This window comes from Phyllobates terribilis, unplaced genomic scaffold, assembly GCF_046119375.1.
Source record: "Phyllobates terribilis strain yellow unplaced genomic scaffold, ASM4611937v1 Scaffold_11__3_contigs__length_659146591, whole genome shotgun sequence".
Classification (NCBI taxonomy): domain Eukaryota; kingdom Metazoa; phylum Chordata; class Amphibia; order Anura; family Dendrobatidae; genus Phyllobates; species Phyllobates terribilis.
The window spans coordinates 23806265-23819616 of NW_027362771.1; the positions used below are offsets into that span (position 1 = coordinate 23806265).

The following is a 13352-nucleotide window of genomic DNA, read 5'->3' on the forward strand; positions in this document are numbered from 1 at the left end:
TAGGTAATTTGCAGCTGACGAGTGACAAGAATAAGGTTATGTGCGCACGATCAGGAATTGCTTGCAGAAATTTCTGCAGTGTTTCTGCACCTCTTGGCATCAAAAACACTGGGAAATTCCACGTGTTTTTGATGCATTTTTTTGCATATACATGAGTTTTTGCCTGCGGATTTGCCATGCGTTTTTCCTGATGCATTGTATAGGAAAAATGCAGGCAAATCCACACAAAGAATGGACATGCTGCTTGTTTTTCCACACATGAAATCCTGTCGGGAAAATTTCTGATCATGTGCACAGATCTTCCAAAATTCCATAGAAAATGCTGGGATAAGGTTTGCAATGTGTTTTTGGGGCCAAATCCGTGCAGATTTTCCACAGGAAAAATACATAAAAAACACACCATGAGCACATAGCCGAAAAGTAGTTTTGGAAACAGATGACAAGAGATCTAAGACATTAAGAACATGATTGTAATGCATAATTAGGGTTCTTTATTGTAATGGGCAGTTTGGTAGGTTTGGGTGACCTGACAAGTTTCCTTTAAAAAAAAGAGTATTCGAAAATGGATTGTCTGAGATAATAACAGTTTTACAGTACATACGTTAGGAGATGTCCCATAGCACAAATTGAATAACAGTGTAGCATAAAATAAATACTATACCACTTCGTTAAAAATGATTTTGACATCACATTTCTTGTAGGAAGCCACCGTTCTCTACAATAGAGGAAGAATATTTTAGTGATACTGTAGTGATGTATTCTTTATAGTATAAGAGCAAATACAAAATCATCATAGTCTCTTATCAGTTCCAGAATTTCTTATTAGCCCACACTTAGCTCTGCTGGGCACACTCCTCATTACTAACTTCTATCTTTTGCTTCTTATGTTAACCTGGTATACTTATATTATGCAATCCACTGTAGTTGTGCATCAAGGTCCAGGAATCAGCAGAGTTTTATTAATCATTATTCTCAGCTATGAAGCTTTTTATGGTGGCCATACACATGACTGTATTCTGAATGCCTAGATTCATTATTATTTCAAGGGGGTTAATCTGCTAAATGTGCCCAGGGCCGATTTTAAACAAAGTGGTGCAAAATTAAAACAGGGTCCCCAAATGCTAAGATATTGTACCATCACACAGAAGTCTTGCGAAAACTACATATGACTGGGTGACTCCAGGAAAAATGTTTTTTATCTATAAAAGGGGAAAGCCATTATTTTTTATGTGAAGGACTCAAAGATGGAGGGGCAGTTTCAGAGAAATATATTAAAGGGAACTTGTCACCAGTTTTTCCCCATATACACTACGGTCAGCATCTTTAAGCCCTCTTTTAGAGCATACGTACAGCATATTATAGTAAGTCCCTAATCAGCACTGCAAGGCACAAAAAAGACCTGTTATTATAATCACCTACTGCATGGTCTGGTCTGCTGGACGTCGCTGGTCTTGATCCGGCACCTCCTCTCTTCTTATGATCGCCGTCCTCCTTACCTGCTTCATGTGGTCCTATGTCATCCACACAGTGACCTCCATCGCACTCCTGTGCAGGCACACTTTTCTCTGCCCCGTTGAGGGCAAAACAATGTACTGTAGTGCACATACGCTGGGCAAGGCCAAACATGACTCACAAGTAAAGCTGGCGCATGCGCACTACAGTACTGTGCTCTGCCCTCAGCAGGGCAGAGAGACGTGCGCCTGCACAGGAGCGCGATGGGGGACACTGTGTGGATGACATAGGACGCATCAGCCACATGAAGCAGGAAAGGAGGACGATGATTGTAAGAAAAGAGAAGGCGTCGGATCAAGACCAGAAACGACTATCGGACCAGACAACGCCGTCTGAGAGTATAATAAAAGCTCTTTTTTGTGCCTTGCAGAGAGGATTGTGGACATCTATAGAGCATTCTAGCTATATATGAGAGTGTGCTGATGCTGGCCGTACCTTTAATCTGTATAAACTGTAGCCACCAGCTTTCAGCTATATTTAAAAGCCGTCCTTCAAGATCCCATAACTTCTCATTCTCCTTGTCGTAAGCTAATCAGCAGCGGCCAGTCAGACGAATATCTATGGACCCTGCTCAGTGTCTCTCTGACCCCACAATCGCCATCCTCCTACATTTATTGACATGGCTGACTTCTCCTTTGTCCTCCACAGTCTATGCACTATGCAGCTTCTGTTCCCTTCTGTGCAGGCAAGAGAACGGACTGTGAATGACACAGGAGACGTCAGCCATGTTCATCAAGGCAGGAAACGGTGAATTGTGCCCATAGTGAGTGACTGCTCGCCCCTCTTTCCCTTTTTTCTTTACTACTAGTGCTCTCTGTTATCAGCTTATTTCCTGCCATATTGGCCATTTATATGCTTATTTCCTCAACCAGTGATCTCATCTGCTTCCCACTCTCTGTATTGGCATCCTCTCTCATCAGTCTCATTCTGTGAGCTATTGTCCTCTGTTGTCTGCCTCCCAACCCAAGTGCTTGGGTGCTGTCATTTGCTTGTCATCCACCCCTTGTGCCTGTGTTCTGGTGTTCACTGTTATCTGCCTGTCACTCCCTGTGTCTGTCTTCCTTGTGATCCAGCACTTGTGCCTGTGTTCAACTGTCTTCTGTAATCAGCCTGCTTGTTTGCTGTGTTGTTTCCAGCCCCTCATGTACTCTAGTCCTGGCTGCTGCTCCTTGGCTGTGTCAGGCTCCTGCCAGTCAAAAGCAGACAGGAGGCAGTGAGCTGAGCTCACACAGTTATAGTAGACCCCCACAGTGTCCCCCCTGCAGCAGGTGATGACTTATCTGGAGCAGGAAGCTTTGAAGAGCAGCCCACTGAGCCAGGATTGGGTGAGTGACCTCCCTTCCCCCTCTCCTCAACAGACCGCAACAGAGCGGTCACATGACTCACTATCTGCATGCTGATTGGAGGACTGTCTCACTTCTCCCATTCTGACTCCCTGTGATTGCCTTTGTACTGTGCATGTTACTTTTGATACAGGCGCAGTACAAACGCAGGGGAAAAAAGATAATCATTGCCCAGAGGCAGGGGCCCCTTTGGGGTTGGGAGCCCTAGGCAAATGCCTATTTTGCCTGCTCCTAACGCCGGCTGTGAATGAATCGAGCACAGGTATATCAGTGATAGGGAAAAAAGGTTCAGGATCGTTGGAATCCAACATGTCTTCTTCTCCCCCTGAATATGCCCACACTTAACAATTAAGTCACCAACATCTCCTGTAAAAATGTTTTCTCTTTTACCTACAGTACAGATCAAAAGTTTGGACACACCTTCTCATTTAAAGATTTTTCTGTATTTTCATGACTATGAAAATTGTACATTCACACTGAAGGCATCAAAACTATGAATTAACACATGTGGAATTATATACTTAACAAAAAAGTGTGAAACAACTGAAAATATGTCTTATATTCTAGGTTCTTCAAAGTAGCCACCTTTTGCTTTGATGACTGCTTTGATGACTGCTTTGCACACTCTTGATGAGCTTCAAGAGGTAGTCACTGGAAATGGTCTTCCAACAATCTTGAAGGAGTTCCAGAGATGCTTATCACTTGTTGGCCCTTTTGCCTTCACTTTGCGGTCCAGCTCACCCCAAACCATCTCGATTGGGTTCAGGTCTGGTGACTGTGGAGGCCAGGTCATCTGGCGTAGCACCCCATCACTCTCCTTCTTGGTCAAATAGCCCTTACACAGCCTGGAGGTGTTTGGGGTCATTTTTCTGTTGAAAAATAAATGATGGTCCAACTAAACGCAAACCGGACGGAATAGCATGCCGCTGCAAGATGCTGTGGTAGCCATGCTGGTTCAGTATGCCTTCAATTTTGAATAAATCCCCAAGAGTGTCCCCAGCAAAGCACCCCCACACCATCACACCTCCTCCTCCATGCTTCACGGTGGGAACCAGGCATGTAGAGTCCATCCGTTCACCTTTTCTGCATTGCACAATGACGCGGTGTTTGGAACCAAAGATCTCAAATTTGGACTCATCAGACCAAAGCACGGATTTCCACTGGTCTAATGTCCATTCCTTGTGTTCTTTAGCCCAAACAAGTCTCTTCTGCTTGTTGCCTGCCCTTAGTAGTTGTTTCCTATCAGCTATTTTGCCATGAAGGCCTGCTGCACAAAGTCACCTCTTAACAGTTGTTGAAGAGATGTGTCTGCTGCTAGAACTCTGTGTGGCATTGACCTGGTCTCTAATCTGAGCTGCTGTTAACCTGCGATTTCTGAGGCTGGTGACTCGGATAAACTTATCCTCAGAAGCAGAGGTGACTCTTGGTCTTCCTTTCCTCGGGTGGTCCTCATGTGAGCCAGTTTCTTTGTAGTGCTTGATGGTTTTTGCAACTGCACTTGGGGACACTTTCAAAGTTTTCCCAATTTTTTGGACTGACTGACCTGCATTTCTTAAAGTAATGATGGCCACTCGCTTTTCTTTACTTAGCTGCTTTTTTCTTGCCATAATACAAATTCTAACAGTCTATTCAGTAGGATTATCAGCTGTGTATCCACATGACTACTGCACAACACAACTGATGGTCCCAACCCCATTTATAAGGCAAGAAATCCCACTTATTAAACCTGACAGGGCACACCTGTGAAGTGAAAACCATTTCCGGTGACTACCTCTTGAAGCTCATCAAGATAATGCCAAGAGTGTGCAAAGCAGCCATCAAAGCAAAAGGTGGCTACTTTGAAGAACCTAGAATATAAGACATATTTTCAGTTTTTCACACTTTTTTGTTAAGTATATAATTCCACATGTGTTAATTCATAGTTTTGATGCCTTCAGTGTGAATGTACAATTTTCATAGTCATGAAAATACAGAAAAATCTTTAAATGAGAAGGTGTGTCCAAACTTTTGGTCTGTACTGTATGTGACTACTGAATTGAAAGTAGTGACTGTTCTGTGAGAGACATTTCCCTTGGGTAGATTATAGCGAGAAATACTCTGCATGAAATGTGTATGTAAATATCGTTCTAATTACATAGCAAAAACCTGATAAATAAAATGGAAAATATGGGAATCTGCACTTGACATAAAGCTATAGATACATGGAATAAAATGGTGATACTTTATATATCATTTTACCACAACTATAAAGGTCATATCCACGAGACATGCAACTTCCCATAACTCTTTCATGCCCCTTTCCTAGAAGATAGAGGAATAATGAATAAGGTACTTTAAATAAATACAACATATCAGCAATTGCTGCAGCGAAACTACAGAACTTTTACAATTGTATGTGAACACATCTACAGTAAAATAATCCAAATGGAATTATTCTTTAATAATACATAAATAGATAAATTATGGTAATTCGATAGATAGATAGATAGATAGATAGATAGATAGATATGGATAGATAGATAGATAGATAGAGAGATAGATAGATATGGATAGATAGATAGATAGATAGATAGATAGATAGATAGATAGATAGATAGATAGATAGATACTGAGTAATAACATAGTTTAGATCAAATGTTTCCATTGTTTTTATGTATCTTGGAGCTGCTGCGCTTTCTTTATATATATTGTGCAGTTTCTGCTGCTGGCACCTGTTCACACTTAGGATGTGCTGGTCAGTTTTCTTTCTATATAGATACATGGATAGATGGCTAGATAGATAGATAGATAGATAGATAGATAGATAGATAGATAGATAGATAGATAGATAGACAGACAAATAGAAAGAAACTAACTTGAAACCTCCAGTAAAAAAAAGAGCTGAATTTATAGTACCTTTATTTTCGCATATTTGCAAATCACTTGAGAAATCAAAGTTATCAAAACTTCAGCTTGAGTGAACTGAAAATAAGTATTATGGATAGTTGATGAATAACATTCACACTTCAGATTTATAATTTTTATCTACATATATGTTCTTTTGGTTTTCTCTCTAAAGACCTCACAAAGAAATGTCTGCTATAGCTAAAGGGGTTATCCATGATTTTTATGTATTTTCTCTATAGGGTCAAGCACTTGTCGGCAGGTAGTTACTAGCTACCTGCTTAATCTGCCCTGTGCCGATCTCTCCCGGCTACGGACAGCTATCTTCTGCTTCATGTGACATTTCAATAGAGCAGTTGCTTTTCTACAACTCTGCTCTGTCAACAGGACGTCACTGCCGACATCATGTTGGTTGACAGCTGGAAGGGTTTAGCCCAATAGGAAAAATAAAAAATGGTCCTGAATAGTTTCTTTAACATCAATAAGTAACCCCAATATGTAACAAACAGTCCAGTAAGTAACAAACTGACTAGACTGATGTTGCTGTGTCTCCAGTGCCATTCATTATACTGGACCTGATAGCTGGATAGTCAAGGTTGATGCTCTGTTCAGACAGGCGGGATTTATTTTCTATTTTAGGCTAAAATGTAAAAGGCTGGATTATAACCAGACAAGTCCTGTATTTGGTTATTGTGTTAAACCTGTTGTCCTTACTACATTTCATGGTAATCTCAAGCAAAATATAGAAATAAATCAAAAGTTTGTACAGAATAAAATATTATTCTTACTGAGAGCTTTCCATGGCATGACGCAATGCCACCCTGATCAGCGGAAACTGAAAAGAAACATCAATTTTACTTTTATACTTTTTACCAACTTAAGGGCTAAAAGCAATCTGTATCAGTTATTATCATGTTAAAACTAATTAAGATATACTACTTACATCTTTAATACATGAAATATTCATATACTCATTATATCTTACCAAAGCAACTGCTTAAGCCCACAAGCAAGAAGAAAAGAGCGATCTTCATAGTTGCAGTAATTGGTCTTTAGCTTTTAAGGTACCAACCACAGATAAGTTGTACTAAATTAAGCCACTTAATTTATATGGTAAGGAGACAGCTCGGGGACATTGACTTTAGCATCATTATGTCATTATTGGCATTTGGTATAGGACAATGAAATCATCATTTTCATCTCTAACTTTGAAGTCATCCACACTTCTTAATTCCTTATTTGTAAAAATAGTTGGCACATTTTATGGTATTGTCTGTTTGTCTTACACCAACATTTAAATCTTAAAATTAAATAATAAGATCCTGTTTTTGAGTTACCAGCTTCATTTCACTTCAAATCCTCAATTTAGCTTCCATTTTATCACCATAATTAAAAACTCTTAAAGGAGAAGAATGGAAGATCAGCCCTGACATCCTTATATTGTATGTGTTCCTTACCCATTCATTAAAAAGTATTTTTTGTATTTTTTATTATATATTAGATATATGAATGAAAACATGGTATTTTAAAGGGGTTTTCCCAAGAACATAGTGCAATTTATTCAATATATATTGGAATAATAATAATTTCCACAAGTGGATGTGTTTAAATAAAATGTTCCTGTGCTGAGATAATCTTATAAATGTGCTCCTGCTGTGTACTGTGTAATGGCTTGTTTAAAAAAAAGGCAGTGAAATGTTTTACCTCACAAAAAGAATCAGCTGTGATCCCCTGCTGTCCTATCTGTATACTCTTTTGCTTCCTCCCTAGCCCAGGAGATGTGGTATGATCAGACCATGTTCCTGTACGGTCAGACACAGCCATTACAGGGACACATTTATAAGATTATCTCAGCACAGGAACATTTTATATAACATTCAATTGTGAAAATTATTATTATTCCAAGATCTATTTATTGAAATGTACTTTGCTCATAGTACAACACATTTAAATAGTGTGTCATGATTTGTCTATGTAAATTCAAGCCTTATAGAGTCCTAGTATCTAACTTAAACATCGCTTCTGTATTTAAAAGAATTCATTATTGGTCACCGACCCTCTTGTTTTGAAGTATAGAATATAGTTAGAAAATACTTGAAAAAAATGTGCACTTGCATTACGACAGTTGATAAAATGTCTAGAGACCTGCAAAATATTTCTGCTATTGTGGCCTTCATCAAGTAACTGCTCCCTGATGTGTACACACAATTTATGGATGTTACATCCTACTTATTTAAAGGGAATCTGTCACCCCCTGGGACCTATCAGACCGCTAATATGGGCATACAGGTTATTGAAATGTAAATCTGTACTTACCTGTATGTCCCTTATTAGCGGTCTTGTGGCTGTGAAACTGCTTTTTATAAAATCCTTTTTCCTAGGCTTGGCGTCCGGGGGATAGCAGGAAGCCGGGAGGAAGTGGGGAGCAAACTTAATTGTTGCGCACGTCGGAGGTCACTGGAGCGGAAGTCCAAGAAATTCCCGCCTATATGCTTAATTTAAATATTCCCCCCCTCCCTGCCCTCCCCTGCATGTCACAAGGTCCTTTAACCTGCAGTCTAGGCTTGCACATCCCGCGCAAGGCAATGCGACTATAGCTTCAGGCACATTTTTTTCCTGCCTGTCCTATTTTACTGATCTGCTCTAGTGTGCAGGCGCTGGGAGTCACTGTGACTTCCGCTCCAATGACCTCCGGCGTGAGACCCCAGGGCCCGCAACATCACCCCACTCCTGCTGTCGCCAACCTCCTGAAGCAGTGACCCTTCTTCCTGTGACCCCACTCTTCCGCCGCTTCCTCCTGGTAAGCTCACTTCCGATTATAAAAAGCACCCTCATTTTCCTCCCAAATTTGGAGGAAAAAAAGGGCGTCATATTGTGGAGTATTCACCAATTTAAGATACACTAGGTAACTGCTCTCCTCCAAATTAAAGATGTCCTTGTGTATGCAGAGAAGCTAATTAACCAAATCTACTAATCTGGTTGAAAAACTTCACTGAGAGACTGAACCACACAAATGGCATACTTTATTACGTAGACATGGGGTTAAATAGTATTCCCCTTCTAGGTGGGATTAGTAAAATTTATTGCTCTTTTCTGATAACTCAGCACACTGTAATTTGCTCATCTATGTATCTCTTGGTCTGAGTCACGCCTTAGGAATTCAGATGGGAGGGGTTGAGTTCGTCTCTCAGCATCATCTTTGCCAACTCAACATGAATCTCTCTCTTATCAGCCATGCACATGCATACGTCATTCCCAGGAAATCACTTCTACAATAAAAATAGAAACTGTTAGTTATATATTCATTAACTATTAACATAATCCATGTGCATATACACATTTGCATACATACAAACACATAGATTATTCCATCATCTCTATATTGATTCACACTGATTAGGTAATCTATTAAAAGAAACGAATTGATTTTCTAGAATATATATATTTTACCTTGACAGACCCCCCTAAAATCAATTATTTGCTTTTAATATCCATATGCTAAAAATCAGAGGGGGAGAAGAATTGACCCTATGTTAAGGCTATTCTGGAACCCTACGATGTGACGGGCGCCCCCTCCCTTTTAGATGGACCCGCCGACGTTCCTAAATCTAACTCATATGAAGACCTACAGGATGGAGACACTAAAAGATCTAGTGACTGGGTAATCGAGGGCCACCCCTAACACAGAAATATGGATATTAACTTTACAAACTCATTTACTTCTGGTAATCTCTCTGGTACAACAGTTTTGTTCTAAGGGGAATTGTTTGTTTATAGATTTTGAGAGCCTTAGTAACTTTCCCTGTGGGGCCGGTGATATCATTTTGCATATCCCTCCTTTTTCTGCAAGTAACATATGCAGAGCTATTCTGTTTTGGAAGGCCATGGTAGATGTGGTGTAATTGACAAATATTTGTTGGTTATAATATATGTAATTTATCCAATCTACATTCTTGTTAACAGTTATTATGGGTATTATGGACTCAAATCCCGCCTTCACTTGGTCTCGGGCCTTGAATTCGTCTGGCACCGCCCTAAGCACTCCGAGAACATCAATATATATACAGTACAGACCAAAAGTTTGGACACACCTTCTCATTTAAAGATTTTTCTGTATTTTCTTGACTATGAAAATTGTACATTCACACTGAAGGCATCAAAACAATGAATTAACACATGTGGAATTATATACTTAACAAAAAAGTGTGAAACAACTGAAAATATGTCTTATATTCTAGGTTCTTCAAAGCAGCCACCTTTTGCTTTGATGACTGCTTTGCACACTCTTGGCATTCTCTTGATGAGCTTCAAGAGGTAGTCACCGGAAATGGTCTTCCAACAATCTTGAAGGAGTTAACAGAGATGCTTAGCACTTGTTGGCCCTTTTGCCTTCATTCTGCAGTCCAGCTCACCCCATACCATCTCGATTGGGTTCAGGTCTGGTGACTGTGGAGTAGAGATGAGCGTTGTTCGACTCGAACTGTTCGCCAATCTCAAATTCGAGCTGTTTTGGGCGGTGTTCGAGCCGTTCGGCGAACACGAACGATTTGAGAAAAATTCGGCTGTTCGAGGTTATGTTCGATAACTGTTCGTGCACCAAAATCATAACTGGATTTTTTCTCAGCAATGATGAAAATTAATGTTAATACGCAGTTTGAGTGTACAGCGGGGTGGGGTGAGGGGCAGGGGATGGATCTCTGCAGGAATAATGAAGGTCTCCATTTTTTTTTCTCTTTCCCGCATTTACAGTGGGGAGGTGCAATCTGTCAGTACATCAGCAGCGCACACACGGAGCGAAGTGCTTTTTTTCACACAAGCAAGGGCATGTGTCATTGGCAGTGTATGTCACATGTCCTTGCCCTATAAGACCAAGCCATTTTCCCCGTCTCCACCATTTTCTCACTGCTGCAGCTGCGTGTTAGACGGCACCGCTGTTGCTGTGTGCGCTATACCTTGTTAATTTCAAGCCAATTTTCGCACAAATCTACAGATAGCTTGGGAGTAGGGAATAGTTGTGATTGCAGTCCTTTTAAGGACTAGGTTACAGCATTTCCTACGACTTTTATCAGGCAGGTCTGTGCTCTTAAATAGATAGATTGTGGGAGTAAAGACTAATTGTAATTGCAGTCCTTTTCAGGACTAGGTTACATCAGTTCCTATCAGTTTTTGCCAGGCAGGTCTGTGCCAGTGCTGTGCAAGTTTTTTTCACAGCATTTGGCTGAATATAGCAAAGCTAATCCTTTTTGGCCTATTGCAGAGTGTGTTAGTCAGTGGAGTAGCCTATCTGTGTTGCAAGATATACCACCTGTGTATAGAATACCAATTTTTTTACTGCACCTAGTGAAGTAAAATCTTTTGGGCATAGCATCATTCTATTAGTCCATCTATACTGACCTCCATCAGGTTGCAAATTGAATTTAAGTTTTTTCTGCATCTAGCTCTGAAAAAATATTTGGCCTTCTAGCAGTGTGTGGGGCTTTCTCTATTAGTCCATCTATACTGACCTCTATCAGGTTGCAAATTAAAAATATTTTTTTGTCTGCATCTAGCTCTGAAAAAATATTTGGCCTTCTAGCAGTGTGTGGGACTTTCTCTATTAGTCCATCTATACTGACCTCCATCAGGTTGCAAACTGAATATATTTTTTTTCTGCATCTACCTCTGAAAAAATATTGGGCTTCTAGCTGTGTGTGGGACTTGTTCTATTAATCCATCTATACAGACCTCCATCAGGTTGCAAACTGAATATAATTTTTTTCTGCATCTACCTCTGAAAAAATATTTGGGCTTCTAGCTGTGTGTGGGACTTGTTCTATTAGTCCATCTATACTGACCTCCATCAGGTTGCAAATTAAAAATAATTTTTATCTGCATCTAGCTCTGAAAAAATATTTGGCCTTCTAGCAGTGTGTGGGACTTTCTCTATTAGTCCATCTATACTGACCTCCATCAGGTTGCAAATTAAAAATAATTTTTATCTGCATCTAGCTCTGAAAAAATATTTGGCCTTCTAGCAGTGGGTGGGACTTTCTCTATTAGTCCATCTATACTGACCTCCATCAGGTTGCAAATTAAAAATAATTTTTTGTCTGCATCTAGCTCTGAAAAAATATTTGGCCTTCTACCAGTGTGTGGGACTTTCTCTCTTAGTCCATCTATACTGACCTCCATCAGGTTGCAAATTAAAAATAATTTTTTGTCTGCATCTAGCTCTGAAAAAATATTTGGCCTTCTAGCAGTGTGTGGGAATTTCTCTATTAGTCCATCTATACTGACCTCCATCAGGTTGCAAACTGAATATATATTTTTTCTGCATCTACCTCTGAAAAAATATTTGGGCTTCTAGCTGTGTGTAGGACTTGTTCTATTAGTCCATCTATACTGACCTCCATCAGGTTGCAAACTGAATACAATTTTTTTCTGCATCTACCTCTGAAAAAATATTTGGGCTTCTAGCTGTGTGTGGGACTTGTTCTATTAGTCCATCTATACTGACCTCCATCAGGTTGCAAATTGAATATAATTTTTTTCTGCATCTAACCCAGCCAATAGTTTTGGCCTAATACCACAGTTTGGCCACTCAGCTCTGCTTGGTTCCCATCCATTGTTTTTTTGTGCAAACAACTCCAGAGTTGTGAATTAGTTAACCACCAAAATGAGTGGAAAAAGGCCTGCTGCTGGTGGAAAGGGGAATAGGCGTGTTGGGAAGGGGAAAAAAGGTTGTGTCCGTGGGGTAGGTGTTAAAGCAACAGTAACATCTGCAGAAGAAAGACCATCTTCCAGCCAAACTAAAATGTCTACTTCTTTTAGCGGACAATGTGATAAGATCCCTTTCTTACGGCCACGCCAATCGCTACAAATTCCAGATGAGGCACAAAAACAGCAGGTGCTTCAACGGATATCAAGTGCTCCTTTAAGTGGGCTCTCCTCCACATCAACTTCATCATCACAAATACTCCAGTCCTCAAAGGTGTCACCCCAATCGCACTTGCTTCCTCACAGCTCCCAAATCTCCAGCTGCCCGTCTGAGTATGAGGTAGAACAGATGGTTGAGTCTGCAGAGCTGTTTACTCATACTATAGCCTGGGAATCAGAGGTCGACTCCAGTGCTTCTGTGAATCCAGACGAGGAAATGATCTGCACTGATGCCCAGAATCTTTATGAGTCGGATCCAGGACCAGACGCAGAAGGTTCTGACCATAATGTAGGCCCTCATTCCCAAACTGTAACTCCTGTTGGTGGAGACAATGAGGAAGACGATGATGAGACTCAAATACCTGATTGGAGCGACAACTTTAGTTTTTTGTCAGGGCAGGAACAGGTTGGCTCTGAGGACGACGGGTGTGATAACGCACAAGGTGATGATGATGAGGTTGGAGATCCCACTTACTGTCAACCCACAGTCAGCCAAGAGATGAGGTCAGCAGAGGAGGTGGAGGAAGATGCTAGTGACGACGAGGTCAGGTTGCGCCTTCCTGGACAGAGACGTAGTACTGGAAGCACGTCAACAACTGCATCCTCAAACACAACTCTGCCTCTCACCACAAGTCGTGGTGGCTCTTCAGGTCGCATGGGTGCTAAGCCTTGCATAGCCTGGGCATTTTTTCAGATCGA

At 40.6% G+C, this 13352-nt stretch overlaps 1 protein-coding gene across 1 annotated transcript in view; it reads right to left on the bottom strand.

Annotated features, from left to right (window-relative positions):
* The window catches only part of LOC141165494 (uncharacterized), a 31801-nt gene extending 24925 nt beyond the window's left edge, over positions 1-6876 (bottom strand). Inside the window, exons 1-5 of the mRNA XM_073651125.1 lie at positions 6724-6876; positions 6527-6573; positions 5751-5816; positions 5094-5156; positions 662-715 (exon numbers count right to left, since the gene is read on the bottom strand). Coding sequence (XP_073507226.1) covers positions 662-715; positions 5094-5156; positions 5751-5816; positions 6527-6573; positions 6724-6772 — 279 coding nt within the window. The 5' untranslated portion in view covers positions 6773-6876. The remainder of the gene's footprint in view (positions 1-661; positions 716-5093; positions 5157-5750; positions 5817-6526; positions 6574-6723) is intronic.
* Between the last annotated feature and the right edge of the window lie 6476 nt (positions 6877-13352).